Source organism: Pneumocystis murina, assembly GCF_000349005.2.
Source record: "Pneumocystis murina B123 chromosome Unknown supercont1.15, whole genome shotgun sequence".
Lineage (NCBI taxonomy): Eukaryota > Fungi > Ascomycota > Pneumocystomycetes > Pneumocystales > Pneumocystaceae > Pneumocystis > Pneumocystis murina.
Window position 1 is genome coordinate 1 of NW_017802373.1, and position 19,597 is coordinate 19,597.

Consider the following 19,597-nt stretch of genomic DNA (forward strand, 5'->3'; position numbering starts at 1 on the left):
TTTTATTTCATTATTCTAGATTAAAATCTACACCTCATTCTTCTACATCTTCTTCTATATTATATATAAACAATGGATATATGCACTTTTTCATTCTAATCTCTTTTTTCATTCTTTTTACAACATTCCCATAACAATCACTCCCAACAACATGATTTTTATCATTTCCGGAACTCTTATTTTCATTCCTTCATTCGGTTTCACTTCTTCCTCTTTCTCTTCCTCTTTTTGTGTTTCTGTTTCTTTACTTGAATCACTCGTACATCTCGTAGGTTTGCATTTTCGCATCGACGTCAATGTCACCGTTGATGTCACTGTAGATGTACTTGTCAACGTACTCGTATGCAACGATGTACTCGTCACCCATGTATCTGTCGTCTGAACTAATGTACATTCTTCCGTTACCTTCCCTCCATCTACCGATTCTGTCGTCGTTGCCGTCGTTGTCGTTGTCGTCGTCGTCGTCGTTGTTGTTGTCGTCGTCGTCGTTGTCGTTGCTGTCGTCGTCGTTGTCTGTGTCGCCGTTGATATCACCGTATGATGCGGTGTAACTTTTAATCCTTCTATTCCTTCACACAACTTGTCTATTTCTGTACAGACCGCATCACACTTCGGGCAATCCTTTCTAAACTCGCAGTCTCCTTTCAAACTTTTACATTTCTCTTTCAATTCTAAATACAATTCCAATGCTCTCGCCGTTGCAACAAATGCCTTCTTTTCTGGTTCTGATACTTCTCCACTTACAAATGTTCTCCGAACAAGTATAACATTACTCGTGTTTGTCGTTCCACTTGGTGTTGATCCTCCTGGTGCTGCTGGTGCTGCTGGTGGCCCTGCTGGTGGCCCTGCTGGTGACCCTGCTGGTGTTCCTCCTGATGGCCCTGCTGGCCCTGCTGGTGCTCCTGGTGTTCCTGGTGCTGCTGGTGCTCCTGGTGCTGCTGGTGCTCCTCCTGATGTTCCTGGTGTTCCTGGTGTTCCTGGTGTTCCTGGTGTTCCTGGTGCTCCTGGTGCTCCTGGTGCTGGTGGTGGTACTGGTAGTGGTGCCCCTCCTGATGTTGGTTGTGCTGGCGGTGCTAGTGTTGGTGCTGGTACTGGTACGCCTCCTGGTGTTGGTTGTGCTGGTGCTGGTGGCTGTACCGGTGGTCCCACTGGTTTAGGAACACTGCCATCTTGAGCCTTTGATCCTCCACCTTGTCCATCTTGTTCAGGTCTTGATAATACTAACTTAGCTTCCTTCGCAAATTTTTCTGATTCCTGTTTCGCCTTTTCGTATTCATCTTTCTTCTTCTCTAATTCATCTTTCTCATTATCCAGTTTATTTTTTAGGGTTGGACATTTTTCTTTTACTTTTTTAACCAACTTTTTGCAAAGTTCTTCTTTCTTAGCATCTTCACATAGACTATTCAATGTTTGATTCCCTTCTTTTTTCCATTCAGTACAATGTTTTCCTAATGTTTCTTTACATTTAGTTTCATCGCTTAAACTACCTTTCAATTTATGCGTCAACTCATTCTCCAATTTTAACTTTTCAAAGAATGGCTTGCATTTCTCTTCTAGTTCTAAACAGACTCCTTTTCTACCCGCATTGTTTGTTTTTTTCAACCTATCTGGACAATTTTCTATATATTGATGACAATATGGATCAAACAACGTGCAGAGTTCTTCAACCAATGTTTCATTTCTTTTTCCATTTTCAATTTTTTCTATAATTTTTCCAATGTCCATGTTATTTTTTAAAAAAAGACACTCATTTTCTGTTTGTTCTACCATAAAACTACATGTTTCTTCTCGTAAAGCACATGAAACACTAAAATCTTCTTTTCCTCTTCTAGATAATTCCTCACATTCTTTCTTTAATACTGCCGTACAATTTCCTTGAGTTCTTAATGCATCATCTCCTCTTTTTAATAATCTTTTTCTCAATTCTTCTGTAACTTTTAAATATTCACATCGTCTATTCAGTGTATCACATTTCTCATGATTCAAATATGAATCACTTTCAAGATCTTCGCACTTCTTCTTCAATTCCACACAATCTTCCTTGCTTGGAAAATCTCTTCTCAAATTTAAAACTATTTCTAATTCTTCCGATTGAAAAATAACATCATCTAAAAGTTTATAACATAGTTCAGTTGGTCGATGACACTTTTCAAAGTATCTTTTATCCTCCTTAAGTTTTTTATAATTACCTACTACCGATTTTTGACATTTTTCAAGATTCTCATCAACCAATTCTAAATCACCAATAAGCCCTTTCAATTCTTCTTGAAAGTATCTATTCAATATCCTATCTTGTCCCTTTTTATAGCATGCTACTCTTGCATTTTCACATGCTTTTTCAACTTTATTCGTACATACACTTTTTAAATGGAAACATTCCGATTCAAACTTTCTACAATCTTCCTTAGTCACCAATTTTGATACATGTTCCCATGAAAAATAATCTGATTCTTTATTTTTTTCAAATTCCGTAGACAATCCTTTCAGGTAAAGTTCTAATTTAAAATTCGTACATCTATCTTCTACATCTACTAATTCTTCGCATTTTTTATCTTTATCTTTATCTTCACATAATTCTCCTAATCTATAATCTAGGTGTTTAAAAGATTCACAACCTTTTAACGCTCCTTTGCATTTTTCTTTATCATCTTTTTCATTCCTTTCTTTGATCAACAATAATATTAGATCTTGCAACGTCTTATATTTTGGTCTTCCAACAATAATTCCTTTAGCTCCCAGTCTTTTATAAAGATTTTCTACTTCAATCTTTTCCGGAAATCTTGGTTTTTCTCTAACCGGACTAAAATCTAATTTTGGTCCTTCATATACAATCCCTTTTTTCCCACATTTTTCCTTAGACTCTTTACATTTTGAATTACTACAACTTGATCCATAAAAATAACACTTTTCAAGATATTCTTGGCATTTTTCCACTAATTCATTATCTTTAAGTTCTGTCTCTAAAGGCTTACAACTATCTAGATAACTCACTTTAAGCCCATTACACGCCTTATCTGAATTAAAACATGAAAATATTAATTCATCACTATATTCACTTAATCCTTGACAAATTTCTTTCATTTTTTTTTTACATTCATCTGTATCATTAACCTTCCCTTCAAGAGCTCTTAAAAAAATTTCTTTTGTCACTTCTTGACGTCTCTGTCCATAACATCTATCTCTCAACTTAACGCATTTCTCTTCAAGATTACTTGGATCTGCTTCTTCTAATAATACACATTTTTCTTCACATTTTCTACACTTTTCATCTGTTGGGCCTTTCAATGCTTCATCAACTTCTGTTTTAAAACTATTTAATTCTTTTTCAACTTTATCTTTCAGATCTCCACATTTTTTGTCTATATTTTCACAAAGTCCCTTAACTTTGTCATCCACATTCTCTAATTTTTTATCTATTTTCTTCAATTCCTCGCAATATTCTTCGAGCTTTTTCTTGCATTTGTCTTTATCACTATAATCACTTTTCACAATTAAACCCAAAACCTGTTCCTCCTTAATCTCATCATTTCCTGCTGCTTGTCCTGCTGCTTGTCCTGCTGCTTGCCTCTTAACCGGCTGTGCCTTCGCCGCCTCTTTCTGGGCGACTTCCTCTACCCATCGCTTGTCCCTGAGTAGCATATGACTGGGTAAATCAAATGTAGATCTTGAAATAATTCTTTCAAAATAACCATACATTTTAATTTTTTATGATAAGCATACATTTCCTTAATCTTTTATGATAAGCTTGGACTTTACCCAATAAAGCAAAATCGCGGGGTAAAATTGCGGGGTAAAATAATCAAAATTTCAATTCGCAATTCTTCATGCTTTATTAAAAATTTATACATCATTCTTCTATATCTTCTATATTATATATAAACAATGGATATATGCACTTTTTCATTCTAATCACTTTTTTCATTCATTTTACAACATTCCCATAACAATCACTCCCAACAACATTATTTTTATCATTCCTAGAATTCTCATCTTCATTCCTCCACCTAGTGCCATTTCTTCCCCTATTTGTATTTTTTTACTTTAATCTATTGTACATCTTGTAGGTTTGCATTTTAGCATTATCGTCAACATCACCGTAGATGTTATTGTAGATATATTTGTTATTGTATTCGTATGTAGCGACGTATTTGTCATCCATGTATCTTTCATCAAAAAAGATATACATTTTTTACTAATCTTTCCTTCCTTTATTATTTCTTTAACTATTATTATTATTGTCTAATAAAGTGCAATTTTTAAAGTTTTAATTTATTGTATAATTTATCTATTTCTCCATAAATTTTCTTAGATTTTATGAAATTCCTTTTAAAACTATAGTTTAATTGCAGAATTTTACACTTCCCTTGATTTTAAGTATAATTCTAATACCTTTATAGAGTTAAAAGCTTTTGTTGTTTTTGATTTTGAGATTTAAATACTTAGACTTGCTTGAACAAATGTGAATTTTTCTATGGAATTTCTTGTACTATTTCTCCTGCCATTTGTTAGTGTATTTGTACTATTTAGTGAAATCACAGTATGAGGCACTATGCTATTCGTTGTATTTGATAGTCTGCTATTTTGTTGAATTACTTTTCCCCTAGATATAAATAAAACTAAATTTTTTCTCATAACGTTTTCTGTCTCATTTTAGTTTTTCAATTTTTTTCTTTTTTTGTAATTCTTTCCTTTTTTTGGTGTTTTTAAAGTCAGATATTTTTTTCAGTTTTTTGACAAATTTTTATGATTTTTTCATGATTTCATTACTAGCATTATTTTCATTATTATGTAGACTATTAAATTCCTCATTTTTCGCCTTTTTTCACTGAGTATAATATTTTTATAGTGTAAATTTAAGTTGAATTCGAGTATTTGAACTATCAATTCATGGGTTAATGTTTGCTTCAATTGCTTCCTTTTTCGTAATTGCTTGGATTTTTCTTTAAACTAAATACAAATTTCGTTATTTTTGCTATTTTTTTCTAAATTTTTGATTTGATATAAATATATTACTATACGGAGTTTATAATGCACAAATCTATTTCTTTATTTCTTTTTTTATATCATTAATAAATTTAAAAATACTTTATGTTGGATTTAAATTCTATAAAGTGATCAAGTAAATTTAAATATAATAATTAAAATAATTTTCCTAGTATAACATATTAAAGATTGAATGAATTTCCTCTCTAAATAATTATTGAATTTTCTGTACGATTTCAGAATTTGTTAGTTATATCCTTATTCTTTCGTGAATATTTTTTTCAATAATAGTTATTAGTATTACATAATTTTTATAAGTATTTTTTTATATAACCTTCATATCTTTTAAAAAATTATGGGATTCTTTGTAAGACCTTTTATTTTAATCGTTTACCTGTGTAACTTATTTTTTTTTATGTAATTTTTAGATTTTATATTCTATTAAGAATATTTAAACAATGTAATTTCAAATTAAAATATCATGATTATGACTCTGAGTAGTTTTCTTTCGTATGTAATTTCGATAATTGATTTTAAATAGGAAGGTTTTATTGTTTATTGTTATTTCTATGAAATACATTTTATTCAAGAGTTTTTTTCTTAAGTAAATAACGTTTTGATGTTATTTTTCTAAATTCTGATAATCGTTTCTTTGTATTTTCTTAGAAACAAATTCTTCATATCTTTAATTAGGTATTTATAATACTTGATATCTTTTAAAAATATTTTGCATTTATTAACTCTAAATTCCTATATTGTTTAATTTTGCTACAATATAAGTATATTCTTTAGATATTTTTTCCTTGAATTTCCTAATAGTGATTTAAATATTTTTTTCTGATAAATTTATGATAAATTTATACCTTTGTTATGATTTGTAGCTTTCAGTCTTATTAAATTAAGAATTAAAGCAAGAACTATATAATTGATATCTTTCATCTAAGTTTACTACATGCTTCTTAGATTCTATTTTTTTATACTTAGATATACAGAAATATTTTCTTGATTCATAATATATTTTTTAAGAATTTCAATTGTTTTGTTTTTAGAATTTTCAGCTTCTCTTTTTATTTTTTCTTATAATTTAAATTCAGTTTTTTTGTGTATGCGTGATTTTTTAATAATAAGGATTGTTTTTAAACTCAATTTTCTAATTTCAGAAAATAATTAGAAAAAATATATAAATAATAAGCATGTTTCTTAATATAAGTGCCTAGCGTTAATGAAAGAAAACACGTAAATTTGTTAAAAAATAAAATAATTGCAGTTATCAAAAAATGTTAATATTAAAAAAGAAATAAAAATTAAAAAAAAAAATATTTAAAAAATATAATATCTTTAGGAACGCATATGTTTAAGGAATAATTAAATAGATGTTCCCCCTTTTTATATTTAATATATTTTTATAATTCATGATTAAAGATTTGTTTGAGATTTTTATTTAAGATTATCTAATTTATTTTTTTCAAGTCATGGTGAATTTGCCCATATTTTTCCTACTTCTATAACTTTTAATGCTTTCTTTTTCTGATATTTTTGAAACATTTTAGTGTAACTTTGTATATATGTATATATACACATTCTAATAAAACTAAAATATATGTAGATACACATTACAGTAATAAAATTAAATTATGCATAAATATACATTATTCTAATAAAACAAAAATTGTGAATCTATATCTTTTTATATTCTTAGATAAATGTCTTCAAAATATATATTAAACAATTATCAATAACCCTGTTATTATTCCTATAACCATATAAAATAGTATTAATTTTTGATGCTTTTCCGTCTGAATTCCATGTCCTCTATCACGACCTTTATCGTGCATATCTCCTGAAATAAATGTCTGTGTTATTGTCTTCATAAATGTTTCTCCTAGTTTATTAGTTAATGTTAAGGTAACTGAACATTGCGTTTGTGGAGAAATCTCATCCACTTCTGAAGAAGAATCTATTGAATATGTTTTTCTTATTGTAGGACTACAGGCACTTGTTACTAAGAAATTTGTTGATACGCATTTTGTATAACGAGATTTGTCTTTACAACATTTTGTTCCATATAATATCTTCTTATGAGTATAGAGTGCAGTTTCCACATCTAGTGTTGTCTTGTCAATGACAATTTGAGAACCGTAAGGTTTTTTCTGTGATTCATTATATTTAGTAGCATTATCCGTCCCTCCTTTTGTAGCATTATCCTTTTCGCCTTTTGTAGCATTATACGTTCCGCCTTTTGTAGAACTATCCGTTTCGCCTTTTGTAGAACTATCCGTTTCGCCTTTTGTAGCATTCTGCAAAAGTATGCATTTTTCACTCATTTTCTTACAAGAAACATTCAATCCATTTTTGCAGGCTACTAGATTACTACATTTTTTTTTATAATAAACACACTTTGTTTTATCTGTAATAGATTCTACATTTTTTTTAACATCATCACAATATTGTTTAAGTTTTTCAAGTGCGTATTCACAAGTCGCATTCGGATCTTTGCATTTCTCTTCGAGCAATTCCTTTAATGATTGAGTTATACCTGGATAAGACGAAACAAAAGGGCAAATTAAAACTAATGTTTTTGAACAAGCAGACAGAGTTAATTGATTTTTTAAGAACCCTGATAACTCTTCAAGTAAAAATTCTTCATCTTTTGTTATATTTAAATTTTTTCTAGCCAGTGTTTGAATTTCCGGCTTTAGTGTATCTTTTGAATTTTCTTCAGCCGATGCAAATGCCCCTAGTCTTTTTAACAAAGTATAAAACTTATCATTAACTAAGACATCTTCTATTCCCTCAATAAAGCCATATGGATGCGAAGAATCAAAGTTTTTCGATTTTATATCAGTGAGATCTGATTTTTCGTCTAGATTTTATTAAAAAAATTAAAAGAAAGAAAAAAAGATACCTATATTTTCTATATTTTTTGAGAAAACATGTGCCAATCCAAATATATATATATATAGTAATATCTTCATTGGTAAAATAGTATAATAAATAAATTTTTAAATTTTTAAATTTTTAAATTTTTAAATTTTTTTAAATTTTTAAATTTTTTTAAATTTTTTTATAAAAAAATCAATATAATTAAAAATAATAAATAAATAATATTTATAACAAAAATTCTTTTAAATATATTAATAAACTTTCTATATAAAATTGTTTTTTTAAGATTTCATTTAAAATATTTCTTTTTTAAATAACTCTTCAAAAAATTCTAAAGAATAATACAAGTTTATTTAAATATCATTATTATTAACTGATTATTTCCGTTGGGTGACCATCTCTTCATTAATAGTTTTCGAAATCTGAAAGTTGAATTTTAGGATCAAATAATTAACGAAACAACCCTAACCCTTATATTATTGTTTACATCAAGATTTTAAATTATCTCTTTTTACTCAGTTTAATCAAAATTTTAGTATTTCATACATCTTAAAAAATAAATTTCTTTATAATTAATATTTATTAGTAATTGACTAAAACTAAAATTATTCAAAATAAGATAAAGTATAAATAGAAATGGCTGAACAAGAAGATTATTCATCTCTTTCTCTTTTAGAGAGAGCAATACATAAAGTATGTTATAGGGATATTAAAATTGTTGATTTATTGATAAGAAAAAATAGTTATGGAAAGTTCGGCTTGAAGCATATGAAGAAATGTCAAAACTCTTTTCAATTTCTACGTCAGAACAAGATCCTATTTTTCGGTCATTCTTACTTGATATTGGTTTATGGAAAAGGATTTGTACTGATTCTAATGTATTTGCTCAAGAAGCCGGTATTAAGGCTTTAAAGGATTTTCTTGAGTTTTGTGGCAAAGAAGCTTGTATAAGGTATATTTTTTTAGATTTCTTCTCGTTTTTTTGAATGTTTATATAAATAATTTTTTAGAACAAGAAGTACAGTTATACCATGCATAGTTGAAAAATGTTTAACTAGTACACGTGTTGGAACAAGGAAGAAATCTATTGACATTGTTCTTTTATATGTAGAACTTGATTCTCCTGATCCTGTTTTAGATGATTTGCTTCCTGGTCTTAATGCTAAATTCCCTAAGCTGGTAGCAGCAACAGCAAATGCTATAAAGGAAATATATCGTTTATTTGGATTGAAGACTGTTGATCCAAAACTTGCTCTTAAAATTCTACCTAAACTTTTTGCTCACAGTGATAATAATGTTCGAAAAGAAGCTACCGAACTTGCTGTTATTTTGTATTCGTGGCTTGGTGATGCAGTTAAATCTAGTTTATTTTCAGAACTTAAACATGTCCAGATTAAGGAACTTGAGTCTTCTTTTGAAGGTGTAAAGGTTGGGAAAGTTGCTCAGGAAAGGTATCTTAGAAGTCAACAAATTTTATCTGAAAATTCTTCTCAAGGTTATTTTGTGTTTATATTCTCTAGTTTATTAATATGCTTTAGTTCCATTGCAGAATAATGAGTCTGAAAATATTGACTTTTTTGATTCTTTAGAGCCTATTAATATTTTAAGTAAAATACCTAAAGATTTTAATGATCAACTTGCGTCTACGAAATGGAAGGATAGAAAAGATGCACTAGATTCTCTTTATTCTATCTGTAAAGTTCCTAGAATAATGGAAGATGATTATAATGATGTTATTCGTTTATTGGCTAGAAGCATAAAAGATGTAAATATATCTGTTGTAATTGTTGCTAGTAATTGTGTTGAGGCTTTTGCACGGGGATTACGAAAAGGGTTCATTAAATATAAATCAATTGTATTTGGACCAATTATAGAAAAACTTAAAGAAAGGAAAGCTACTGTTATAGATGCGTTAACAAATGCAATGGATGCAATTTTTGATGCTGTTAGTTCTATTATTATTAATTTATTATTAACGGAAATAGACATCATTGAGTGATGTGCTGGATGATATTTTGGAATTTTCAAAACATAAGAATCCCCAGATAAGATCGGAGATTCTTGTTTTTCTTGTCCGCTGTTTGAAATGCACATGTATTTATCCGAAAGCTTCGGAAATTAAATTAATAGCTGAGTCAAGTAAAATATTGTTAAATGATACTTTTGAGCCTGTGAGAAATTCTAGTGCAGAAATTATTGGAATATTAATGAAAATTGCTGGAGAGCGGCAAATGGGTTTTATTTTAGATGGTGTTGATGATTTGCGTAGAGTTAAAATCAGAGAATATTTTGAATCAGCTGAGGTTAAAATAAAACATGAAAGTCTTAAACATTCTGTTCTTTTTGATGATTCTAAATCAAATAAGTTTAATAGTTTAGAGAATCCTAATTCAATGGTTGTTCCAGTAGGTTTTTGTTTTACTTTTCTGTATTTTTAATATGTTCATATAGTCCAATGATGCCAAAAAAACTTTGCTTAGGCCTTCGTCTTTTAAACGGAAGGATTCGCAATCCTTAAAAGTTTCGTTTTTAGGATCTCGTCTTCCTTCTACTGTAGATCATATAGGAATTAAATCTGGTCTAAAAGTTTCGTCACGTCGACCTGTATCTTTACAAAATATAAAAAGTGATAATGATGTTGTTAATAGTTCATTTAGGGCAGTTAAGAATACAGGTTCTGTCCTTCAAACCTCTGCTAAATCAATAGAACAAACCATTGAACTTGGTAATCTCTCTATTTCAGATAAACGAGAGTTAGAAGAATTAAGAAAAGAGAATTTGAAACTTGATGAAAGACTACAGAAAGAAGTATCGGAAAAGGAGAATCTTTTAAATGAGATAAATTCTCTTCAGTTGAAGGTTTTAAATATTTAGTTTTTAAAATTCTTATTAAATTCTTGTAGAATGCTCAGTTAATTAATGATCATACAAGAGATATTTTGAAAATAAAGGCTACTGAAACACAGCTTTCTAGGGCAAGAAATGAAATAGAAATGATGAAGTCTCAATTATTATCGTTACGTAAAGAGCTAGATCAAAGTAGATTAAATGTTTCTAATAGGTCGGCTAATTTTCAAAATCCTACATCAAGTGATGATAAAATTGGGAATTCTTCTTTAAATGTAAATGAATCAGATAATAACTCTCCTAAACAAAATCAACATATAAGTATTTCTGGTGTTGATTCTAGTTTTGATATAGAAAAAGAAAATAGTCATTCAAATTTTTCTATTTTTAGTAAATATTGTAATGGATTTTCTTCATCTAGTTCTCTTGAATATTTTAATACATCTTTTAGTAAAAGTGACAATATTTCTAGTTGGGATAATGCTGCCGATTTGACTGCTCGTTTAAAAGAAAGGATAGAACAAATGAAACGTGCAGATATGCGACAACATTAAATAGGCAATATATTCTGTATGATTATGACATATCGAATTGCATATATTTTAATTTTTATTTTTCTATTGTAGAGTTTATGTTGATATTATAATTAAGACAGGATAAACATGTTTTCAAGTTGGGTAATGCATATTTTTGAAATAAAAGTGTTTATTATACATATAACTTTATCAAAAGTATCCTATATTATGGATTTCTTATTAAAAACTAATTTAAATATAAATGTTTTTATACTTTTTAAATGTGATGTTAAATATATTAATAAAAAAGAATTATTTTGAAAATGCTGATTTTATCTTAAGTTTAATATTATGGCATCCATATTCGTATTACTAAATCGACTCCACCACTAGCTATTGCTAATCTTTTTGAATTAGGTGATTTATTATTAGAAGCTTCATTTGATCCATTAGTAGTAGATTCAGTAGATTCGGATGCCCAACATAAGCAATTTATGAAATGGGAATGTGCTTCCTCTATTATTCTAGTACATTTTCCACTCTGACTCAGATCCCAGCATCGTATAGTTTTGTCATCTGATGCACTTATTAGATATCTACCAGATGGATGAAATACAAGAGCTCTAAGCCAGTTATCATGGCCTAATAGAGTCTTAATTATTTGTCCATTTTGACATCCCCAAAGCTTTATTGTTTTATCTCGAGATCCTGTTGCTATATAACCCATAGAATTTTTTGACAAATGAATACCAGAAAGTTGCATAAGAAATTTATATGCTGAATTTGGTGCAAATATAGCGCATTCTATAACGTGCTCATGCCCTTGAAATTCTAATTTACATTCTCCATTATGTGTATTAAATATTTTTGCAACCTAGTAATAGATTAGAAAAAACAGCAGCGGTTATATTTACTCTATCATTTCCAGCTGATAATAATAACTTTCCGTCATCCGATGGACAAATCGTTCTTATCCAGTCGATATGTGCATTAGAAATGGTTTTTATACAAAATCCTGTTGAAATTTCCCATATTTTTATATTTTTATCTCTTGAAACACTAACAATTCGATCGCCATTTGGTGGAAGAAATTTTATCGAAGATATAGAATGATCATGGCCATAAAGGGTTTTTATATTTTTATATTCGTTCTTAGAATCCCATAATTTTATTGTTAAATCTGATGAACAAGATACAAGACAATTTGAATTAGAAAATGTATTAAACTCAATATCAAGGACAGCTTTTGTATGTCCTTTTAGTGTTCTTTCGAAATCACCTGTTTCCCAATCCCAAATTTTTATTGTTGAATCTTCTGAAGCACTAGCAAGAATAGTAAAAACGGAATGGAAAGCAAGAGATGTTATTGGTTGCCTATGCCCTGTTAAAGTATGTTTTGCAGGCGCACATGGAATCCAAGATGTCATGTCTGTAGAATGGTTTTTATCTAACGGTATTGTAGATAATTCTGTTTGTGCTATGTGTAGACGTGCTTCTAAGTCCATAATCTAAAATAAATTAAATATATCATCAAGAAAAATTGTTTTAGTACTTTTTTTTGTAATCTAATTACGCTTGTCCATTTTTTTTCTAAAAGTTTATCATATTTGTGTTCATTTTCCTCATTAATATTAATAATGATTCCTTTGTTAGATAATTCAGATTCAAAGGTCGAAAATGTTTTAGGAAATTCTGATTTTGAAAAATAAAACAACAGAGCTTTGTATCTGTTAATTATTGTTAGACCTTGCTATATCTATAATAATTACGTAAATAAGATAGTCTTACAGTTCTTCTTTCTGTCGATCATTTAAAAGAGACATTTTTAATATTGAAATTAATATAAGTATTTTCTACGACAAAATAGCTTTAAATCAATTATAGTTATGAAATTGACAATCTGTTTCTAGATTATCTTTTTGACTAACTAAAGATTATATATAAAATGACGCGAAAATCCGAAGTTAATTTTTAAACTGCAATACTGAAATTATAAAAAAAATGTAATTAAATAAAATCAATAAATATTAGTAAGGAATTTTATGCAGAACTTTGGTCTATTCTATTATGAATTTATTTGTAAATAGAAAGATAATAATTATAAATTAGGCAAAATAATTGTGTGAAGAAAAACCAGATAAATCATCTAATTCTTCTCTTGTAAACATCTTTTGGTCCTTATTCCATGTATCTGAATGTGTTTTTTTAAAATCTGCCATAAATTTTTTAATAGTATTTCTAATTGGATAAGGATCTAATCCTATTCTTGCTAAACGAGCAACAACAGAAGGAATCCAAGATTCTAGAGTATCATATGGAAATGCCATTACAAGAGCTGAAAGTCCCAATACAGCTGCATGACGGGATATAATTGTTGATAATGTGTAATTTTTTTGTAAAGGATTATTTGTTAAAAGATCGGAAAATTGTTTTAAAAGTTCTGATATATTAGTCTCTGTTTCGTTTTTAGAACATTGTATTATTCCCGTGAGTGTAAGAGCAGCATTTAGTCTAACTTCTATTTGAGGATCTTCTAGAAGTATTCTAATTCCTTTAAAAATCTTTTTTTGACAATTTTGATGAAGAGTAAATAAATGTCTAAAAAAAAAATGTCTGTAGAAGAGGAAAAATATTAAGTTTATGGTGCCAGTTTTCTGAGGATATCATAATTTCGATAATTGAATTGGTCATGGAGTGTAATAGATGTGTTGGGAAATATATATCTCCTATTTGCTGCAAAATTTGATGTGTTGATGATAATAGATCGTGATCTTCTTTGATATTTAACATGAATACAATTTCTGGTAATATGGTTTCAGGAATATATGGTACAATAAGTGTATACTCTGTCTTATTAAGAGAATATTGAAGCCAAGAAAGTATTGTTTTACTACAAGAAATATATGAAACTGAATTGGAATTAAGTATGTATTCAGATTTCCGATCTTTTAGTTGAGAAAATATTTTTTTTATAACATTTTTAAAATGATTTGATGATATATAAGGAATTGTCATATAGGAATTCTGGTTTTGATATTGATATTCTATGAATGACTCTGCATTACAAAAAGATTCATGGTATTCAGAACTTGTAATAATATATAAGGTTTTTCCTATTTCGTCTCTTACACGTTTATATGGATGATCGAGATGAAATAAAAGGTTTTCTATAATTAGATTTGCAAATTGAAAGTGCCATCCGCAATGTGTAATAGCTTTTCTTAAAAGCGCTATTTTGGCTGTTTCCTTTAACATTTTAGAAAATTATGTAAATTAAGATATTTTTTTTACTTTAAATGCTAAGTCTGATTTTTTATCTAAGCGAAATGATATAAGCATTTTTAGAAAGGGCCAAGATCTTCGAGGATCCCTTTTGGACTATTTTTGTGTTAGATATTATGACAAAATTTTGGGAATGTACGAAAGAAAATTTTACAAAATTTAACCAAAAGATTAATGTTTCTGGCGTTATATTTTCAAAATTTTTTTTGACTATAGGTAACATCCACTCCCAGACTTCATTACAATACTCTAGAGATTCACATTTTAAAGATGAAACTAAACCAGATAAAATTTCGCAACCTGCTCGTATTTCATGTTTTTCATTTTCTGGAATACATAGTTGTTCAATTTTTCCTTTTAAATTATTCAGGGTTATATGACAAGGAACATTTTTTATAATTTGAAATAAAAATTTCATGAAGGTTGCTATAATAACTCTAAATTTTGGAGATTCTTGACGTGATTCTTGTTTTAAATGATTAAAAAACTGTTCAAACCATGTTTCAGAAAAAAGATGAATTGTCTTATCAAAAGTTTTTTTGGTAAAAGAATTTAATTGTAGAAATTGTGATTCTTTTTTAGTAAGATATATTGGATATGCTTTAGGCCATATTAGCCATCCATATTGAAGAGTATCAATGAAATGGCTATAATAAGAAATTAGTTTTTTACAATTTTGGGTTCATTTTTACTCTTTTGCCGGATTAGAAAAATCAGAAAGAAATTTTTTAGTATAAATTTTTACATTTTGTTGATTAAGGCTCACATGATGTAATATTCTAGTTGGTAAGTGTACTTCCTCCAATAAAATGGCCTTTAAGTTCCCATTGGTAAGCCCATGTTGCCAAAGGATTGATAAAAACTAATAAAATATTAGATTATCATAATGACTATTAATTTGATATACAAATGTTAAAGATTCTATATATAAAAGTCTAAGTAATGGATGTTCGCTAATGGATTCACGAATTATTGATGAAACCAATTTATCATCAGGAGGATTTTCTACACTTACTAAAATTTTTATCAATCCAGTTCCTATTTAAATTAATATTAACAAAAATAGGTGAATAACTAGCCAATCATAGCTGATGTTCTCCAATGTGTATCTTTTATTATGTCAATTAATTTGTGGCGCTAATTAATATTAGTTTTGTTATTTTTGTATATAAAAATAATTATTACTAATTTCTTAATTTCATTGCATATATATTTATGTTTTTCATTTACTTTTTTAATTAAGGTTATAACTTTTATATTAACATCGTCTGTAGGTTTTATTAAGTTGAGAAAATTCTTTTTATATAATGTAACTTTTGAATGTGATTTAAATGTAATGATGAAGTCTACATATGCTTTATTGCAGATTTTTTTAAGCGAAAGCTGTATATAAGTTATTTTTAAAAGGATATATTGATAAGTATTACAATATCAAATTTCATTATATAGATTAGACCATGAATATATTTGAGTATAAAATCCCAATTATCCATAATAACACGTTTAAAATGTTTTAACATGCTTAAGGAGTAAATTGCACCTTTTAAAACTTCAATATCTGATGATAACATAGCATTTAATAAAGGAGGAATTATGATATTTTTAGAATTAGTCATTATTTTTAATGCAATATTCAGTGTATTTTGTGCACAACGTCGAATTTCTGAATAAAAATTCAAGCAAGAGCAAACAAGATCCTCAAGTAATAAAATATCTAAAGAAGTCATATTTCTATATCTGGAATTAAATTTTAACCTAGTTATATGATAAATTTCTGCTCTTTTGACTAAAAAGAAATGAATATTGTTTATATAAAACATGTATATTTACTTAATAATATTCGAGGGTATTTTTTTCTAAGACCGCTAATTTTATATGGTTGTATATCATGTGTATATGAACGAATCAAATTATCCAATACATTGGCTGTTCGACAATATAAAACATCTAGAAGCCATGTTTTCAAAGTTGAAATTAAAGATTTGAAGCATTGAATATCATCATTGTGATATTTTGTTAGAAAAGCATGTAAGTTATGCAATGTATTTCCGATTTCTTTTTTTATTTGCAAAATTTGAACGTATCTTGGATCATCTTTTCTTTTTTCAAAAAAATAACCAGATGGATATTTATGCATAATTCCAGTGCCCTCACTGGATATGTTAGTAATATATCAATTATCAATAATATATACTCTTCTTGGGAATTTTCGTCTTTTATTTCATTAAAATCTGAATCAAAAAGAAAGGCTATTCCAAAAAGACCTTTTTTTAAATAAAATACGCATTTTGTAACATTGTCCGACCATTCCTTCCTTGTTTTAAAGGTTGATTTGGTGCATGTTTGCATTAAATATGATAAATCTTTTAAAATCTTATTAGATTGATAAATAAATAAGTTTACAGAAAAAGTTATTTCGTCTTCTGATGGAATATGCCATTTTATGTTTAATTTTTTTGGATCAGTTTTATGAGCCCAATAATCTGGTTGGATATTCTGATATTTTTCTGTGTTATCTTCAAACATTTCTTTATCTATCGGATATATCGTAGTAAAATTCGATAATATTACTGAAAAAAAGTTTCCAACATGAGTAATTATATTTCCTTTGGATTTTTCAATTAAAATGTTTAATATTTCTTCTAAATCTGTGCCATATGATATTAAAATATTTCCTGTGCCATTAATGGATGTAGAAAGTATTTGTAAATTCCATAATAAAGCCCTATCTCGAGGATGAATGTCATTACCTGTGCTTCTAGTTGATGCTGCCTCGTTATTTTCTATTTCAAAAAGGATATTTGTTTTAAGAATAGGAAATAATTTTTCAAAAAACAGTTTAGGATTTTTTGATATGCAAGAACTACATAAAAAATTTACCGAATGTATTGATTGATATAACACATTATTGGAAATAAAATGAATAATTTTTTCTAACGCTAATTTGAAAAAATTATCTGATAATGATGCAAAAAAATGAGTCAATGTCGATGGTAGTATTTCAATGATGTGATTTTCAGATGATTTAGTCTTTGTTGAAGTTTGGTCTGATAAATTCTTTAATAATGTAAATATACGATCTAAAAATATTATGATAAATTCATGAAAGAATGCTGTAGATGATTTAGCAATTAAATTGTCATCAACATTATTAACTTCTGTATCATTATAATTATAACTTTCTAACAAAAGGTCATCATCATCGTTAATAACATTCTCAAATTTATTTAATTCATTTTCAATCCAATTTAGAGCGATTTCATAATTTGCATTTTCTGTTAAATCGTGGAATGGTACATTCTGGGCAACTCTTGAGATAAATGTTAAACTATATGCTGCTTTGTCTAAATCATTTGCATCAATATAAGGTAATACTAAGTTAAGAAGACTTGTTATATGATTTTTGAATATTTTTGTGCCAGAAATAATAGGTGCAAGAATACATAAACTTTGAAGAGATGAGATTGTACGATGAGTTTCGATAAGACCTTTCATAGAAGGGTATATTCGTCTTAAAATACATGGAAGGATAAATGATGGCTCCAGGTATGATAAATTTTGTAGAGTTATTTGAGATTGTTCTTTAAAAACATTAAATTAAAAAATAGAAATATATAAATTACCCATTACTTCATAATCTTGACTATAAATAATCATAAAAGTCACTTTTCTTAGAGTCAAAACAAATTCTTTTCGTATTCCTATATTTAATTTCTTTTCTGGCAAGATATCAAGTTCTTTATCGTTCTCTTTATTCCATCTATCCACAAAATAATTGGAAAGATAATATATAAATTTAGAAAGATTTTTTGTCCAAGGCCCATGATTTGATGGATGAAAATATGTTTCTATACTCTTTATAAGGGTTTTAAGTTTTGAAAGTACTTTAGTTTCTTTTTTTTTGATAAGGCATAATGGTGAAATAGAATAGATAATTAGTTTTGCTGCTTGTTTAGTAAAACTTTTTTGTTGAATGAATGGAATCCCTTCATGTAAATCGATATTATTCAAGATAGGATTTTTTATATTCCCTATAGGAATGTTAAATAATCGAAGAATGGTAGTAAAAATATATGATAGTTGATTATCTGTAAAAAGGCAAGGAGCACGAGTTGGTGCTGGATGACTTTCTTTCGCCAGTCTTCCCAAAAGATCAAGAAATATGGAACTACATTGATTCGAATTTGATATAAGAAACCATAAATGAAAAATTGCTTTGATTGTAATTAGTAAGTAATAAAAAAATTGAATAGCTACCAGGAAGCCAGTATTGTGGGTCTAATTTTGGATCATCATTAGGGGAAGGATGACATGGTAGGAAAAGGTTGAGCATCCCAATAACGATAAATGCATCAGAAATAATAGATGTATTAAACTTTTGTTAATGGGTTAATAAGTATTTTAAAATAATTTATACTTACAAGAGGCAAGAGTTCATTTAATATATTTGGTATTTCTTTGGGAAGGAAATATAGACGAGCCTTTTTGATAATAGGAATGATACTGATATTATTAGAATTAGAAATGGCTCTAGATTCAATAAAAGCTTCATCATTTGGAAACATTATTCGTTTAAGAATTAAAAATGCTGGTTTCCAATCAAGTGATATATCATGAATGGAAAGATAGTGATGTCGTCTAAAATATATGTAAACTTAGGATAAAATATGGCAAGAATGTACTTTGTTAATGATAAAAAAAGCGATTCAAATCTTCTTTGATTGTTTGGTGAAATACCCTCAGTAGTACAAAGTTCGTAATATACATTAACAAGTTTTATGCGAATTTGACGAGGTAAATCAAATTTTAAGTTAAGCCAATTATTAATTTCTTTTGAAAATATAGCAGCTTTTGAAAAATCATTAGCTGCTAAACTTATATAAATATTTTTAGTAATTTTTTCAAGATTTTCTAGTTGCTTTTCTTTATTTTCTATGTTATAAGGTAATATTTCTCTGTATAAAAATGTTTTTTTGTGTTCGTTTTTCGGTTCAAATATTGGGTCTCTATTATTTGGAGGTTTTGATTTACTAAATTGGGTACAAGTATGCATATTTGGTTTAGTCTTAGCTATATTTAACAATAAT

General features: G+C 28.0%; 6 protein-coding genes across 6 annotated transcripts; 1 reads left to right on the plus strand and 5 right to left on the minus strand.

Moving 5' to 3' along the window:
- Positions 1–117: 117 nt before the first annotated feature.
- On the minus strand, positions 118–3,696 carry PNEG_02990 (hypothetical protein; the record flags this gene model as incomplete). Its single annotated transcript, XM_007876848.2, has 1 exon — positions 118–3,696. The coding sequence occupies one exon, from the start codon at positions 3,694–3,696 to the stop codon at positions 118–120; it is 3,579 nt and encodes a 1,192-aa protein (XP_007875039.2).
- Positions 3,697–3,927: 231 nt separating this feature from the next.
- PNEG_02991 (hypothetical protein) lies at positions 3,928–4,632 on the minus strand (the record flags this gene model as incomplete). The annotated part of the gene is made up of 3 exons (XM_007876849.1): positions 3,928–4,039; positions 4,091–4,223; positions 4,440–4,632. The coding sequence occupies 3 exons, from the start codon at positions 4,630–4,632 to the stop codon at positions 3,928–3,930; spliced, it is 438 nt and encodes a 145-aa protein (XP_007875040.1).
- Positions 4,633–6,632: 2,000 nt separating this feature from the next.
- On the minus strand, positions 6,633–7,958 carry PNEG_02992 (hypothetical protein; the record flags this gene model as incomplete). Its single annotated transcript, XM_007876850.1, has 2 exons — positions 6,633–7,846; positions 7,889–7,958. 2 exons carry the CDS (start codon positions 7,956–7,958, stop codon positions 6,705–6,707), a joined length of 1,212 nt encoding a protein of 403 aa, XP_007875041.1. The 3' UTR covers positions 6,633–6,704.
- Positions 7,959–8,502: 544 nt separating this feature from the next.
- PNEG_02993 (hypothetical protein) lies at positions 8,503–11,267 on the plus strand (the record flags this gene model as incomplete). Its single annotated transcript, XM_007876851.2, has 7 exons — positions 8,503–8,559; positions 8,610–8,818; positions 8,877–9,361; positions 9,405–9,811; positions 9,852–10,271; positions 10,318–10,725; positions 10,770–11,267. The coding sequence occupies 7 exons, from the start codon at positions 8,503–8,505 to the stop codon at positions 11,265–11,267; spliced, it is 2,484 nt and encodes an 827-aa protein (XP_007875042.1).
- A 310-nt stretch (positions 11,268–11,577) lies between these two features.
- PNEG_02994 (hypothetical protein) lies at positions 11,578–13,149 on the minus strand (the record flags this gene model as incomplete). The annotated part of the gene is made up of 4 exons (XM_007876852.1): positions 13,017–13,149; positions 12,781–12,955; positions 12,143–12,736; positions 11,578–12,102 (listed from the first exon to the last, which is right to left on the minus strand). Exons 1-4 carry the CDS (start codon positions 13,049–13,051, stop codon positions 11,578–11,580), a joined length of 1,329 nt encoding a protein of 442 aa, XP_007875043.1. The 5' UTR covers positions 13,052–13,149.
- Positions 13,150–13,337: 188 nt separating this feature from the next.
- PNEG_02995 (hypothetical protein) lies at positions 13,338–19,575 on the minus strand. Its single transcript, XM_007876853.1, has 14 exons — positions 19,193–19,575; positions 18,932–19,148; positions 18,768–18,885; positions 18,134–18,724; positions 16,705–18,091; positions 16,341–16,663; positions 15,938–16,296; positions 15,696–15,893; positions 15,590–15,647; positions 15,418–15,548; positions 15,203–15,372; positions 14,650–15,157; positions 14,520–14,606; positions 13,338–14,474 (listed from the first exon to the last, which is right to left on the minus strand). The coding sequence occupies exons 1-14, from the start codon at positions 19,561–19,563 to the stop codon at positions 13,827–13,829; spliced, it is 5,166 nt and encodes a 1,721-aa protein (XP_007875044.1). The 5' UTR covers positions 19,564–19,575; the 3' UTR covers positions 13,338–13,826.
- Positions 19,576–19,597: the final 22 nt, after the last annotated feature.

What these genes read in the sequence shown, in the direction of transcription:
- PNEG_02995 (XM_007876853.1), bottom strand. Translation starts at nt 19,563, where the DNA reads ATGCATACTTGTACCCAATTTAGTAAATCAAAACCTCCAAATAATAGA. An exon ending in TCAAGATTATGAAGTAATGG is followed by an intron (nt 18,092 to 18,133) that starts GTAATTTATATA and finishes ATGTTTTTAAAG; the next exon opens with AACAATCTCAAATAACTCTA. An exon ending in GCAATGAAATTAAGAAATTA is followed by an intron (nt 15,648 to 15,695) that starts GTAATAATTATT and finishes AATATTAATTAG; the next exon opens with CGCCACAAATTAATTGACAT.